This window comes from Heteronotia binoei, chromosome 20 (assembly GCF_032191835.1).
Source record: "Heteronotia binoei isolate CCM8104 ecotype False Entrance Well chromosome 20, APGP_CSIRO_Hbin_v1, whole genome shotgun sequence".
Classification (NCBI taxonomy): Eukaryota; Metazoa; Chordata; class Lepidosauria; order Squamata; family Gekkonidae; genus Heteronotia; species Heteronotia binoei.
Window position 1 is genome coordinate 5,640,919 of NC_083242.1, and position 13,476 is coordinate 5,654,394.

The following is a 13,476-nucleotide window of genomic DNA, read 5'->3' on the forward strand; positions in this document are numbered from 1 at the left end:
TAATTAAACCGTCAAGGAAATCAATTACCCACCTCGTGCGCTCCTATTTTCACAGCCCAAAGTTCCCAGAAAGCTCAATAGCTTTTTTCAGGTTCAGAAGAAGAATGCTGCAGGTATTTACAAGTTTGGAAACAAATACGGTATCAGAGTTAATGAGGGGCAAACCTTTAAATGTTTGGCAGAGTGGAAAGCAGAGATAACGGCAGGCGTGCAGGGGCGTAGAGCAAGGACTCCGCATGGAAAGACCGCTGTCCAGGTTTCGTTTTTAGTGGTGCTAGAATATTGCATCCACTGCATAAGATAGATATTGTCTTGTATACCAAGAGGGGGTGTGTGCACACAGAACCATTCATCACTGGGATTAAACCCTCAAGGTTGGACAGAGGTGTCAGTTTGCAGACAAATGGTCTATCTACTACAGCATCCTGCTTCCTGCCTGGGCCAACCAGATGACGAGGAAGACCACAAAAGTAGAGCCACAGAGGCCAAAGTGTCCCTCTATTGCAGTGCGGCATCTAGAAGCACACTGCCTCCAAACATGGAGGTGTCAGCTCTGGGACTATTCCCAATTAAAGAAGGTTCCCAGTGCGGCCAGAGAGAGAGAGAGAGAGCTATGGAGTGATGGATGGATGGATGGATGGATGGATGGATGGATGGATGGATGGATGGATGGATGGACGGACGGACGGACGGACAGATGATGGATGGACAAATTTATATATATAAATTTTGGCCACTGTGTGACACAGAGTGTTGGACAGGATGGGCCACTGGCCTGATCTAACATGGCTTCTCTTATGCTTAGATAGATAGATAGATAGATAGATAGATAGATAGATAGATAGATAGACAGATAGACAGACAGACAGACAGACAGACAGACAGACAGGTGATTGGTTGATGATAGATGGATGGATGGATGGATAGATAGATAGATAGATAGATAGATAGATAGATAGATAGATAGATAGATAGATAGATAGATAGATAGATAGATGATAGATGATAGATAGATGATAGATAGATGATAGATAGATAGATAGATAGATAGATAGATAGATAGATAGATAGATAGATAGATAGATAGATAGATAGATAGATAGATAGATAGATAGATAGATAGACAGACAGACAGACAGACAGACAGATGATTGATTGATTGATTGATTGATGATAGATGGATGGGTAGATAGATAGATAGAGAGATAGATGGATAGACAGACAGACAGACAGATGATTGGATGGATGGATAGATAGACAGAAAGACAGACAGATGATAGATGGATGGATGGATAGATAGATAGATAGATAGATAGATAGATAGATAGATAGATAGATAGATAGATAGATAGATAGACAGACAGACAGACAGACAGATAGATGGATGATGGTTGGATGATGGATGATAGATGGATGGATGGATGGATGGATGGATAGATATAGATAGATAGATAGATAGATAGATAGATAGATAGATAGATAGACAGACAGACAGACAGACAGACAGACAGACAGACAGACAGACAGACAGACAGACAGACAGACAGACAGACAGACGGATGGATGGATGGATGGATGATGGCTGGATGATGGATGATAGATAGATGGATGGATAGATAGATGATAGATGGACGGATGAATAGATAGATGATGGATGGATAGACAGATAGGTAGACAGAAAGACAGATGATGGATGGATGGATGGATGGATGGATGGATGGATGGATGGATGGATGGACAGATGGATAGGAAAGAAGGAAAGAAAGAAAGAAAGAAAGAAAGAAAGAAAGAAAGAAAGAAAGAAAGAAAGAAAGAAAGAAAGAAAGAAAGAAAGAAAGAAAGAAAGAAAGAGTGGCAATGCACGTCTCTGTCAGAACTGGTTCACCTGGGGGTAGCCAGTACTATATACCCTCCCCGGGACCATTAGGCAACCCACCAAAAGTACAGTGCAAAAGCCCGTGCAAAGCAACACAAATTGGTTCCCACCAACACCTTTCTTTCCCTAAACATAAAGCAGTGTGACCTAACTCTGGGATGAGATAAGGCGGCCTTGAGACGGCAGCTCCAATCTTCTCCACTGGGCAGAAATGAAGACTTGTGTTTGTTACGTGGACAGACTAAAGCCGGAGCAAAGCAAGCACAGTTCTCCCTCCCCCATATTCTCAAGACAACAGAGTATTTCCGCATATAGAAACATAAAAAACGGCAAGGCCTCTTGACAGAAGGTTCCACTAGGTCATCATGTGCTTATTCCAGCAAAGCGTATCCCTCCCTCTCCAGAACCCACATCACACAGGCAATAACCACTTGTTGGAACTATAATCAAAAGACTTCTCTAAGTCCCTTTCTGAGAAGTAAAAACCAACATCCTTGCGCTAATTATGAAGTCTGTGGCATACATGCATTTTCCTCTGTCCCAAATCTACTGCTCCGTTGGTTTCACTGGGTGTTCACAACTTGTATGAGTATGGCAACAAGGAAACATGTCTTCTCTCCATCCATAACCTCCGTGCCATCATCATTTTATTCCTCTTGACCGTGTCCTACACCCACCCCCGGCCTCTAAATCAGAAAGGCCCCAAAGTCCATAGCCTTTCCATATGGGGAAGCTGCTCCAACCCATGTCGGTGGCCCTTTTCTAGCATTGCAATATCCTGTTTGGAAATAAGGCAACCAGAACGGCACACAATATTCCAGAAGCGGCTGTGCAATTGGTCAAGCACATGGCCAGCGCTGGCCTAATTTTGAAAACTCTCCTCCAAAACATTAAATCACCACCACGTAAAAACCTGGGGAAGGTTGTGTGTGTGAGAGAAATGCAACTACTTAACCCAGGGTGATGATATTGGATTTGTATCCCGCCCTCCACTCCAAAGAGTCTCAGAGCGGCTCACAATCTCCTTTACCTTCCTCCCCCACAACAGACACCCTGTGAGGTGGGTGGGGCTGGAGAGGGCTCTCCCAGCAGCTGCCCTTTCAAGGACAACTCTTGCGATAGCTGTGGCTGACCCAAGGCCATGCTAGCAGGTGCAAGTGGAGGAGTGGGGAATCAAACCCGGTTCTTCCAGATAAGAGTCCACGCACTTAACCACTACACAAACTGGCTCTCCGTTGTCAAACATGGGGTGTCAAACATGCAGCCCAATGGTCAGATCAGGCCCCTGGAGGGCTCCTATCAGGCTCACAAGCATCTTACTGTCATCTGCTTCCTTCTCCCTCTCTCTTGCTTCCTTCTGCATCACAGCTTGTTTTGCCAGGCGTGCTCAATCGCACAGGAGCTGCAGAGCAAAGCCTCAACTTTCTCCATTGCCTGACCAGCACATGAAGCAACTTATGTACAAAAGCTTGCAGTGCCCAGCCGTTTCAGGTTTTCCCCTAGGTCTTAGGCTCAATGCATTGACCACGAGATTTCTGTAATCAAAAGTAGGTTTGCAATTTACATACACACACCCGAACAGCATACTCAAAGATGGCAACAGTACAGACATTGTCTCCAGATGTTGGTGAAATAATTCAGATGTCGTTCTATTTTATGACACGCATGGCCCAGTCCAAAAAGGTCTCATTTCTGTCCTCATGAGTTTGACACCCTCATGAGTTCGACACCCCTGACTTAACCTGTTTGATCCTCCTCCCAAAAGTTTGCTCACTACAGGATTAGACATTCAACAGCAGATCCATTCCAAAACTATAAATCCCCCAAACTAGACAATGTTCACACAGCTTGTTGGTACTTTGTTTGGAGTCACCCCTCCCACAGAACAACCCATTTGCATGACTTGAACTTAAACTGGATTGCAAAACAATTGCTGTCCTCCTCCCTCACAGGAAACCGCCCCCCCACCCCCGAAAAAAGAAGCATGTGTGAATTGCATACATACATACATATATCATCCAAAGGGGCTGGCTCTGGTAGAGGGGTGTCCCTGCCATAATCCGTTCCTCTTCCTTCTTCGGGTCCCCCAGTTCTCCCCCTCCTGCTAATTGCGGCAATGAGGAGGTGGCAAACCTGGGGAAAGGAAGAAGAAAGGATGGAACGGAGTCACATGCCGGGGAGAGGCAATTCTGTACATTGTCCGGGTTTTAGCAAACGTTCCCCCTCAAAACAGTGCTTATCGGGGGAGTGTTAACATAAGAGAAGCCATGTTGGATCAGGCCAATGGCGCATCCAGTCCAACACTCTGTGTCACACAGTGGCCAAAACAACATGTGCCATCAGGAGATCCACCGGTGGGGCCAGGACACTAGAAGCCCTCCCACTGTCCCCCCCCCCCCCCCCAAACACCAAGAATACAAAGCATCACTTGCCCCAGACAGAGAGTTCCAACAATATGCTGTGGCTAATAGCCACTGATGGACCTCTGCTCCATCAGTTAAGGACCCAGAGGCCAAACAGACACACACTCACACACACACACACCCCACAGATGGAACAGTACAAATAAAGAGAACAAATCCTCTCCTCCCCTTCCCAAAATCCTGCTGCCTTGGCAGGCAAAAAGGCAAGCAGGGGTCATTTTGTAGAAAAAGAGGTGCTAGAGCCCATTAGCACAACTCATTTGCATAACTCATTTGCATACACCACACACCCTGACGTCACTAGAAGGTGTACTAAATCATATCAGCTCAGCATCTACCTTAAAATGCTTCTTGAATGATTATTGCCATCATAAATAGGAGTCTAATTAGACTTTTAAAATTACTTTCTCCTAGGTGGCCACAGTGGCACGAGGAAGATTTCCCGCTGTCTGCTTTATATGTCTGGGTTATTTATTTTATTTCTTATTTTATTTCATTCGATTTATATCCCGCCCTACCCCACCGAAGCGGGCTCAGGGCGGCTCACAACACAAAATCCTAACGATAAATCAAAATTTTTAAAATACATTAATAATTTGCACAGTAAAATAAAACACAATTGTCAACATGCTATGCTGCAATCTTCTTAAAATTCAGCTATTCAGGTATTCCGATATTCCGATATTCTGATATTCAGATATCGGTCAGTTGTATGCCAACCGGAAGAGGGCTGTCTTACAGGCCCTGCGGAACTGCCCATTTTACATCTTCTTTTTGTGGGAAAAAAAATATCAGAGAGTTTGTCAAATCTTAAAGTTTGGCAAAATTTTCACAGGGGATTTGAATGACCGAGGCCAGAAGCATGCTTTATTTATTTATTTTGGGGGGGAGTTAAGAAAGAAAGAGCACAATAAAATTGAGAGGTTCTGGAGCTCCTGCCCAAAATGAGGCCTGGCTTCAGCCAAGATGGGATGACGACTGAGGCCGAGGCGCAACCTTCGGTTTAAGGACCACATCCTTTACTGCAGAGGTCCCCAACCCCCGGGCCACAGATCAGTACCGGCCCATGGCCTGTTAGCAACTGGGTCACGAGTTGTATAATTATTTCATTATATAGTACAGTGTAACAATAGAAATGAAGTGCACAATTGTATCATCCCGAAACCATCCTCCCCCCGCCCCCCCCCCCCCGGTCCGTGGAAAAACTGTCTTCCACAAAACTGATCCCTGGTGCCGAAAAGGTTGGAGACCGCTGCTTTACTGGGCTGTGGCCGCAAGAGAAGCCAAACGGGGCTTGCCACTGACACGCAGCATACAGGGCCATTTATAGTTTCCTTTGTGCAGTACGAAGAGCCCCGTGGCGCAGAGTGTTAAAGCTGCAGCACTGCAGTGGGAGCCCTCTGCTCACGACCTGAGTTCGATCCCAGCGGAAGCTGGTTCAGGTAGCCAGCTCAGGTTGACTCGCAGCCTTCCATCCTTCCGAAGTCGGTAAAATGAGTACCCAGCTTGCTGGAGGGAGGGGGGAAGTGTAGATGACTGGGGAAGGCAATGGCAAACCACCCCGTAAAAAGTCTGCCGGGGAAACGTTGTGAGAGCAACGTCACCCCAGAGCCGGAAACGACTGGTGCTTGCACAGGGGACCTTTCCTTTCCTTTGTGCAGTACAGCCAGCGTCCCCCAAACTCTGTGAGCCTGGGGGCACCTTTGACATTCTGACACAGGGTAGCAGGCACTACCATAAAATGGCTGCGTGGGGGGGGAGAGGCTTGCCCACCCATCCAGAGAAAGTGCAAGGGCTGTGAAGAAGAGGGGTAATTCAAACACAACAGGAAAGAGGAATCAGAGACCAACACAATGCTCTTTTCGTCTGCTCAGCCAACCGGATCTTCACTAGCCAATCAGAAGCTGTGCTGGGCAAGAGCTCCACCTGCACCCACTCACTTTCTAAAAATACTTGGTGGGCACCAGGTCTGATGTTGGCAGGAACCCGAGGTGCCCACGAGCAACCTGTTGGACACCCCTGCGATATAGAGTATCTAGTAAGCTGAGGCTTACATGTAAACTATTTTTTTAAAGTTGCTGTTAGCATCAAAAATGCTATTTTCTAAGTCTTTATTTCTTCTGCCGCTGCTATGTTACACAGAAGGAATTTTTACACCAGATACATACAGAAGGGAACAACACGCCTCCCAAGATGCATTATTTGCTAAGGGGATTTTTTTTTTAAGTGTTCCACTCTATTGCAAACACTTCTGGTAATATGTTATCCAGCAATCCAAAGAGAAGAAGAAGAAGAAGATGATATTGGATTTATATCCCGCCCTCCACTCCGAAGAGTCTCAGAGAGGCTCACAATCTCCTTTACCTTCCTCCCCCACAGCAGACACCCTGTGAGGTGGGTGGGGCTGGAGAGGGCTCTCACAGCAGCTGCCCTTTCAAGGACAACTTCTGCCAGAGCTCTGGCTGACCCAAGGCCATTCCAGCAGGTGCAAGTGGAGGAGTGGGGAATCAAACCCGGTTCTCCCAGATAAGAGTCCGCACACTTAACCACTACACCAAACAGGCTCCATGAGAAACCGGGCACGAGGTTTTTCATTCCTGCTTTGTTTGTTTATTTGTTTTTAGTAAGCATGGTTGAAGTTGAGTTGGGGAAGGCAATGGCAAACTACCCCACTAAAAAGTCTGCCATGAAAATGTTGTGATGTGACGTCACCCCAGAGTTGGAAACGACTGCTGCTTGCACAGGAGACTACCTTTACCTTTTACCTTTTTTTCTTCCACATAAGGAGCCTCAAAGCCACTTACAATCTCCTTTCCCTTCTCCTCCCTACAACAGGAAGGTGGGGGGGGGGGGTGAGAGAGCTCTGAGAGAACTGCTCTCAAGAGAGCACCACTTCCAAGAACTGTGACTGACCCAAGGTCACCCCAGCAGCTGCATGGGGAGAAGTAGGGAATCAAGGCCAGTTCTCTGGATTAGAGTCTAAGCAGTGACTCAGAGGAGCTCATCCTGCAACAGATGTTGTTGGCCTGTAACGTGCTACCAGACTCTTTTCTATGGATCCCTAACGAAAATGCAGATATCCCACAGTAGGCACTATTACCTAGTTTGGCTCCAAAACTCCCTTCATCAGTTCAGAAAGAGATGTTATCCACACACCCCCCCAATACTTTCAGACAGGGTAGAATTCTAGCAGGAGCTCCTTTGCATATTAGGCCACCCCCCCTCCCCAATGTAGCCAATCCTCCTGGATCTTACAAGGGTCTTTTTTGTAAGCTCTTGGAGGATTGGGTACATCAGGGGTATGTCGCCTAATACACAAAGGAGCTCCTGCTAGAATTCCACCCCTGCTTTCAGAATATCACTGGCATTGTGTTCTTATGTTGGCATGTATCTGAAGACAAATGACCCTGCAAGAAGAGAAAATAAGAATACTAAATGTATTAATGAACTGTTAATTCACGTCCCTCACATGGCGAGGTTTTTATTAGTGCCCGTAAATCTCATATGAGTAAGGAAGTCCTAAGATTTCTGAAAGTCTTGTAAATTAGCTGCTACTACTAATGAAACAGTTGTTTAGGTTGTCAAACGGACTGGATTGTGAAGGATTTTGGTGTTGAAATAATTGCTGAACCAAATAATTAAACTATGCTGTGAAATTACTCTTATTGCAATATTTACTGTGTGTTCGCCTCTCTTTGGCTCGCCTCCCTCTCTTTAAAAAAAATACTGAATTATGACGCTTGTTACAGATGAACCTACACTCATAATAGCCTTAACCAACGATAAATTTGTTGTTTTAAAAGTTACACAAAAGCAGATCTGGAAGTCATTTGTTTCCCCTGTACAATCTGCTGAACTGCTTCTTACTGCAGCCTTCACAGGAAGGAAACTGGACTTCAAATAGCCTTAAAGAAACGAAAATTGAGAGAGATCCATTTTTTCTCTCTCTCTCTTTCTCTCTTTCCTTCAGCACCATGTCTTCCACTATACCCTATTTGATCTCAACCTTGTCAGAAGAGAGAAAAGTAAGACAACAGCTAATAGGTGCACTACCACACAATCTGGAGGTGATCTAAGAGCTATCCGTGGTGTTAGATCCAAGAGGTGATCTAAGAGCTATCCGTGGTGTTAGATCCAAGAGGTGATCGAAGAGCTATCCGTGGTGTTAGATCCAAGAGGTGATCGAAGAGCTATCGTGGTGTTAGATCCAAGAGGTGATCTAAGAGCTATCCGTGGTGTTAGATCCAAGAGGTGATCTAAGAGCTATCGTGGTGTTAGATCCAAGAGGTGATCTAAGAGCTATCCGTGGTGTTAGATCCAAGAGGTGATCTAAGAGCTATCCGTGGTGTTAGATCCAAGAGGTGATCTAAGAGCTATCCGTGGTGTTAGAGCCAAGAGGTGATCGAAGAGCTATCCGTGGTGTTAGATCCAAGAGGTGATCTAAGAGCTATCCGTGGTGTTAGATCCAAGAGGTGATCGAAGAGCTATCCGTTGTGTTAGATCCAAGAGGTGATCGAAGAGCTATCCGTGGTGTTAGATCCAAGAGGTGATCTAAGAGCTATCCGTGGTGTTAGATCCAAGAGGTGATCTAAGAGCTATCCGTGGTGTTAGATCCAAGAGGTAATCGAAGAGCTATCCGTGGTGTTAGATCCAAGAGGTGATCTAAGAGCTATCCGTGGTGTTAGATCCAAGAGGTGATCGAAGAGCTATCCGTGGTGTTAGATCCAAGAGGTGATCGAAGAGCTATCGTGGTGTTAGATCCAAGAGGTGATCTAAGAGCTATCCGTGGTGTTAGATCCAAGAGGTGATCTAAGAGCTATCCGTGGTGTTAGATCCAAGAGGTGATCTAAGAGCTATCCGTGGTGTTAGATCCAAGAGGTGATCTAAGAGCTATCCGTGGTGTTAGATCCAAGAGGTGATCTAAGAGCTATCCCTGGTGTTAGATCCAAGAGGTGATCTAAGAGCTATCCGTGGTGTTAGATCCAAGAGGTGATCTAACAGCTATCCGTGGTGTTAGATCCAAGAGGTGATCTAAGAGCTATCCGTGGTGTTAAAGCCAAGAGGTGATCTAAGAGCTATCCGTGTTGTTAGATCCAAGAGGTGATCTAAGAGCTATCCGTGGTGTTAGATCCAAGAGGTGATCTAAGAGCTATCCGTGGTGTTAGATCCAAGAGGTGATCTAAGAGCTATCCGTGGTGTTAGATCCAAGAGGTGATCTAAGAGCTATCCGTGGTGTTAGATCCAAGAGGTGATCTAAGAGCTATCCGTGGTGTTAGATCCAAGAGGTGATCTAAGAGCTATCCGTGGTGTTAGATCCAAGAGGTGATCTAAGAGCTATCCGTGGTGTTAGATCCAAGAGGTGATCTAAGAGCTATCCGTGGTGTTAGATCCAAGAGGTGATCTAAGAGCTATCCGTGGTGTTAGATCCAAGAGGTGATCTAAGAGCTATCCGTGGTGTTAGATCCAAGAGGTGATCTAAGAGCTATCCGTGGTGTTAGATCCAAGAGGTGATCTAAGAGCTATCCGTGGTGTTAGATCCAAGAGGTGATCTAAGAGCTATCCGTGGTGTTAGATCCAAGAGGTGATCTAAGAGCTATCTGTGGTGTTAGATCCAAGAGGTGATCGAAGAGCTATCGTGGTGTTAGATCCAAGAGGTGATCGAAGAGCTATCCGTGGTGTGAGATCAAAGTTAGGTCTGAAGCAGTGGAACAAAGTAGGAGTCAAGGTGCACCTTTGAGACCGTCAAAGTTTTATTCAGAACGTAAGCTTCTGTATGCATGCATACTTCTTCACTCTGTCCCCTCATCTGAAGAACTCTGCATGCATACGAAAGCTTACATTCTGAATAAAACTTCGTTGGTCTTAAAAGTGCAATTTGACTCCTATTTTGTTCTATCCATGGGTGTGTGTGTGTGTGTGTATGAAGAGTCATCAAGTTGCTTTCAATTCATGGTGATCCTACGAATTAATGTCATCTTAAATCTACTATCAGCCTTGATGAGGGATTCTTGCTATCCGAGGCTTGCAGCTTCCTTGATGCAGTTCCTCCATCTCCTGTTGGGTCTTTCTCATTTCCTGCTGCCTTCCACTTTCCCCAGCATTGTTGTCTTTTCTTCCGCTGCCTCTTCTTGTAACAGGACCAAAGTGTGATGGCCTCAGTTGCTTTAGCTTCTAGGGAAAATTCAGGTTGGGTTTTATATTGAACACACTAATTTGCCTTTCTTTGGCAGTCCACAGTATCTGTAGAACGGCTTGCTTGTCTAAATAAGAACATGAGAGAAGCCATGTTGGATCAGGCCAATGGCCCCTCCAGTCCAACACTCTGTGTCACATAAGAACATAAGAGAAGCCCTGTTGGATCAGGCCAGTGGCCCATCCAGTCCAACACTCTGTGTCACATAAGAACATAAGAGAAGCCCTGTTGGATCAGGCCAGTGGCCCATCCAGTCCAACACTCTGTGTCACATAAGAACATAAGAGAAGCCCTGTTGGATCAGGCCAATGGCCCCTCCAGTCCAACACTCTGTGTCACATAAGAACATAAGAGAAGCCACGTTGGATCAGGCCAGTGGCCCATCCAGTCCAACACTCTGTGTCACATAAGAATATAAGAGAAGCCCTGTTGGATCAGGCCAATGGCCCCTCCAGTCCAACACTCTGTGTCACATAAGAACATAAGAGAAGCCCTGTTGGATCAGGCCAGTGGCTCATCCAGTCCAACACTCTGTGTCACATAAGAACATAAGAGAAGCCCTGTTGGATCAGGCCAATGGCCCCTCCAGTCCAACACTCTGTGTCACATAAGAACATAAGAGAAGCCATGTTGGATCAGGCTAATGGCCCCTCCAGTCCAACACTCTGTGTCACATAAGAACATAAGAGAAGCCACGTTGGATCAGGCCAATGGCCCCTCCAGTCCAACACTCTGAGTCACATAAGAACATATGAGAAGCCCTGTTGGATCAGGCCAGTGGCCCATCCAGTCCAACACTCTGTGTCACATAAGAATATAAGAGAAGCCCTGTTGGATCAGGCCAGTGGCCCATCCAGTCCAACACTCTGTGTCACATAAGAACATAAGAGAAGCCATGTTGGATCAGGCCAATGGCCCCTCCAGTCCAACACTCTGTGTCACATAAGAACATAAGAGAAGCCACGTTGGATCAGGCCAATGGCCCCTCCAGTCCAACACTCTGAGTCACATAAGAACATATGAGAAGCCATGTTGGATGGGGCCAATGGCTCCTCCAGTCCAACACTCTGTGTCACATAAGAACATAAGAGAAGCCACGTTGGATCAGGCCAATGGCCCATCCAGTCCAACACTCTGTGTCACATAAGAACATAAGAGAAGCCACGTTGGATCAGGCCAATGGCCCCTCCAGTCCAACACTCTGTGTCACATAAGAACATAAGAGAAGCCATGTTGGATCAGGCCAATGGCCCCTCCAGTCCAACACTCTGTGTCACATAAGAACATAAGAGAAGCCATGTTGGATTAGGCCAGTAGCCCCTCCAGTCCAACACTCTGAGTCACATAAGAACATATGAGAAGCCATGTTGGATCAGGCCAATGGCCCATCCAGTCCAACACTCTGTGTCACATAAGAACATAAGAGAAGCCCTGTTGGATCAGGCCAATGGCCCATCCAGTCCAACACTCTGTGTCACAGAAGAACATAAGAGAAGCCATGTTGGATCAGGCCAATGGCCCATCCAGTCCAACACTCTGTGTCACATAAGAACATAAGAGAAGCCATGTTGGATCAGGCCAATGGCCCATCCAGTCCAACACTCTGTGTCACATAAGAACATAAGAGAAGCCGTGTTGGATCAGGCCAATGGCCCATCCAGTCCAACACTCTGTGTCACATAAGAACATAAGAGAAGCCATGTTGGATCAGGCCAATGGCCCATCCAGTCCAACACTCTGTGTCACACAGTAGCCAAAAAATCCAGGTGCCATCAGGAAGTCCACCAGTGGGTCCACCTAAATGACTCTCTTGAAAGACCCCCTCTCTGCAGACCGAGGCTAAGAGACAGAGACAAGCCTTTCTTAAGAGCCAGTTTGGTGTAGAGGTTAAGTGTGCAGACTCTTATCTGGGAGAACCGGGTTTGATTCCCCACTCCTCCACTTGCAGCTGCTGGAATGGCCTTGGGTCAGCCAGAGCTCTCTTATCTGGGAGAACCGGGTTTGATTCCCCACTCCTCCACTTGCAGCTGCTGGAATGGCCTTGGGTCAGCCATAGCTCTTGTAGGTGTTGTTCTTGAAAGGGCAGCTTCTGGGAGAGCTCTCTCAGCCCCACCTACCTCACAGGGTGTCTTTTGTGGGGGGAGAAGGTAGAGGAGATAGTGATCATTCTGAGGCTCTGAGATTCAGAGTATAGGGTGGGAAATAAATCCAGTATCATCATCATCTTCTCTTCTAACATATTTATATGGACATACGGAGGATAAAGATGATTATCATACAGGGCAGCCAGTACCCCCACCCCAGGGTGGGGGTGAAGTTTCTGGAAAAATCCTGGAAGTGCAGTCAGTCCTCTCCAGGAATCACCAAACACACACACACATTATGCTTTTATCATAGAGTTTCGAGCAATTCCCAGAGTGGTGCAATATTAATGCTGGGTTTCCCCCCCAGAAGTGATGTCACACCATTGTTCACAGTTGTGGAAAGTGATTTCAACCCCCCTCTTTCTTTGCAGTGAGTCCAAAAGGGTGATTAACACATGGAATTCCTTGCCATTGGAGGTGGTGGCAGCCTCATGCATAGACGGCTTCGAGAGGGGATTGGATAAGCATATGGAGCAGAGGTCCATCAGTGGCAATTTGCCATAAGGTATAGAAGGAACTCTGTCTGGGGCAAGTGATGCTCTGTATTCTTAGTGCTTTGTGGGGGAAGTGGGAGGGCTTCTAACATCCTAGCCCCACTGGTGGACCTCCTGACGGCACCTGTTTGTTTGGTTTTTTTGGCCACTGAGTGACAGAGTGTTGGACTGGATGGCCCACTGGCCTGATCTAACATGGCTTCTCCTATGTTCTTTTGTCTTGACTAACATTAGATGTTCTCACCTACGCAGCCACACACATTTGGGTAGTCTCTGAGATGTCCAAACTCCTAGACGGACAGACAAGAACACGCACAATAGATAGTAGCTGACAATCCAATATCAA

The 13,476-nt window shown here is 46.4% G+C and overlaps 1 protein-coding gene across 2 annotated transcripts in view; it reads right to left on the reverse strand.

The window, feature by feature from the left end:
• Positions 1 to 13,476, reverse strand: part of RBFOX1 (RNA binding fox-1 homolog 1) — a 1,171,625-nt gene that overhangs the window by 880,848 nt on the left and 277,301 nt on the right. For both annotated transcript variants that reach the window (XM_060260455.1, XM_060260432.1), the window contains exon 3: positions 3,878 to 4,009. In XM_060260455.1, coding sequence (XP_060116438.1) covers positions 3,878 to 3,933 — 56 coding nt within the window. In that variant the 5' untranslated portion in view covers positions 3,934 to 4,009. The remainder of the gene's footprint in view (positions 1 to 3,877; positions 4,010 to 13,476) is intronic.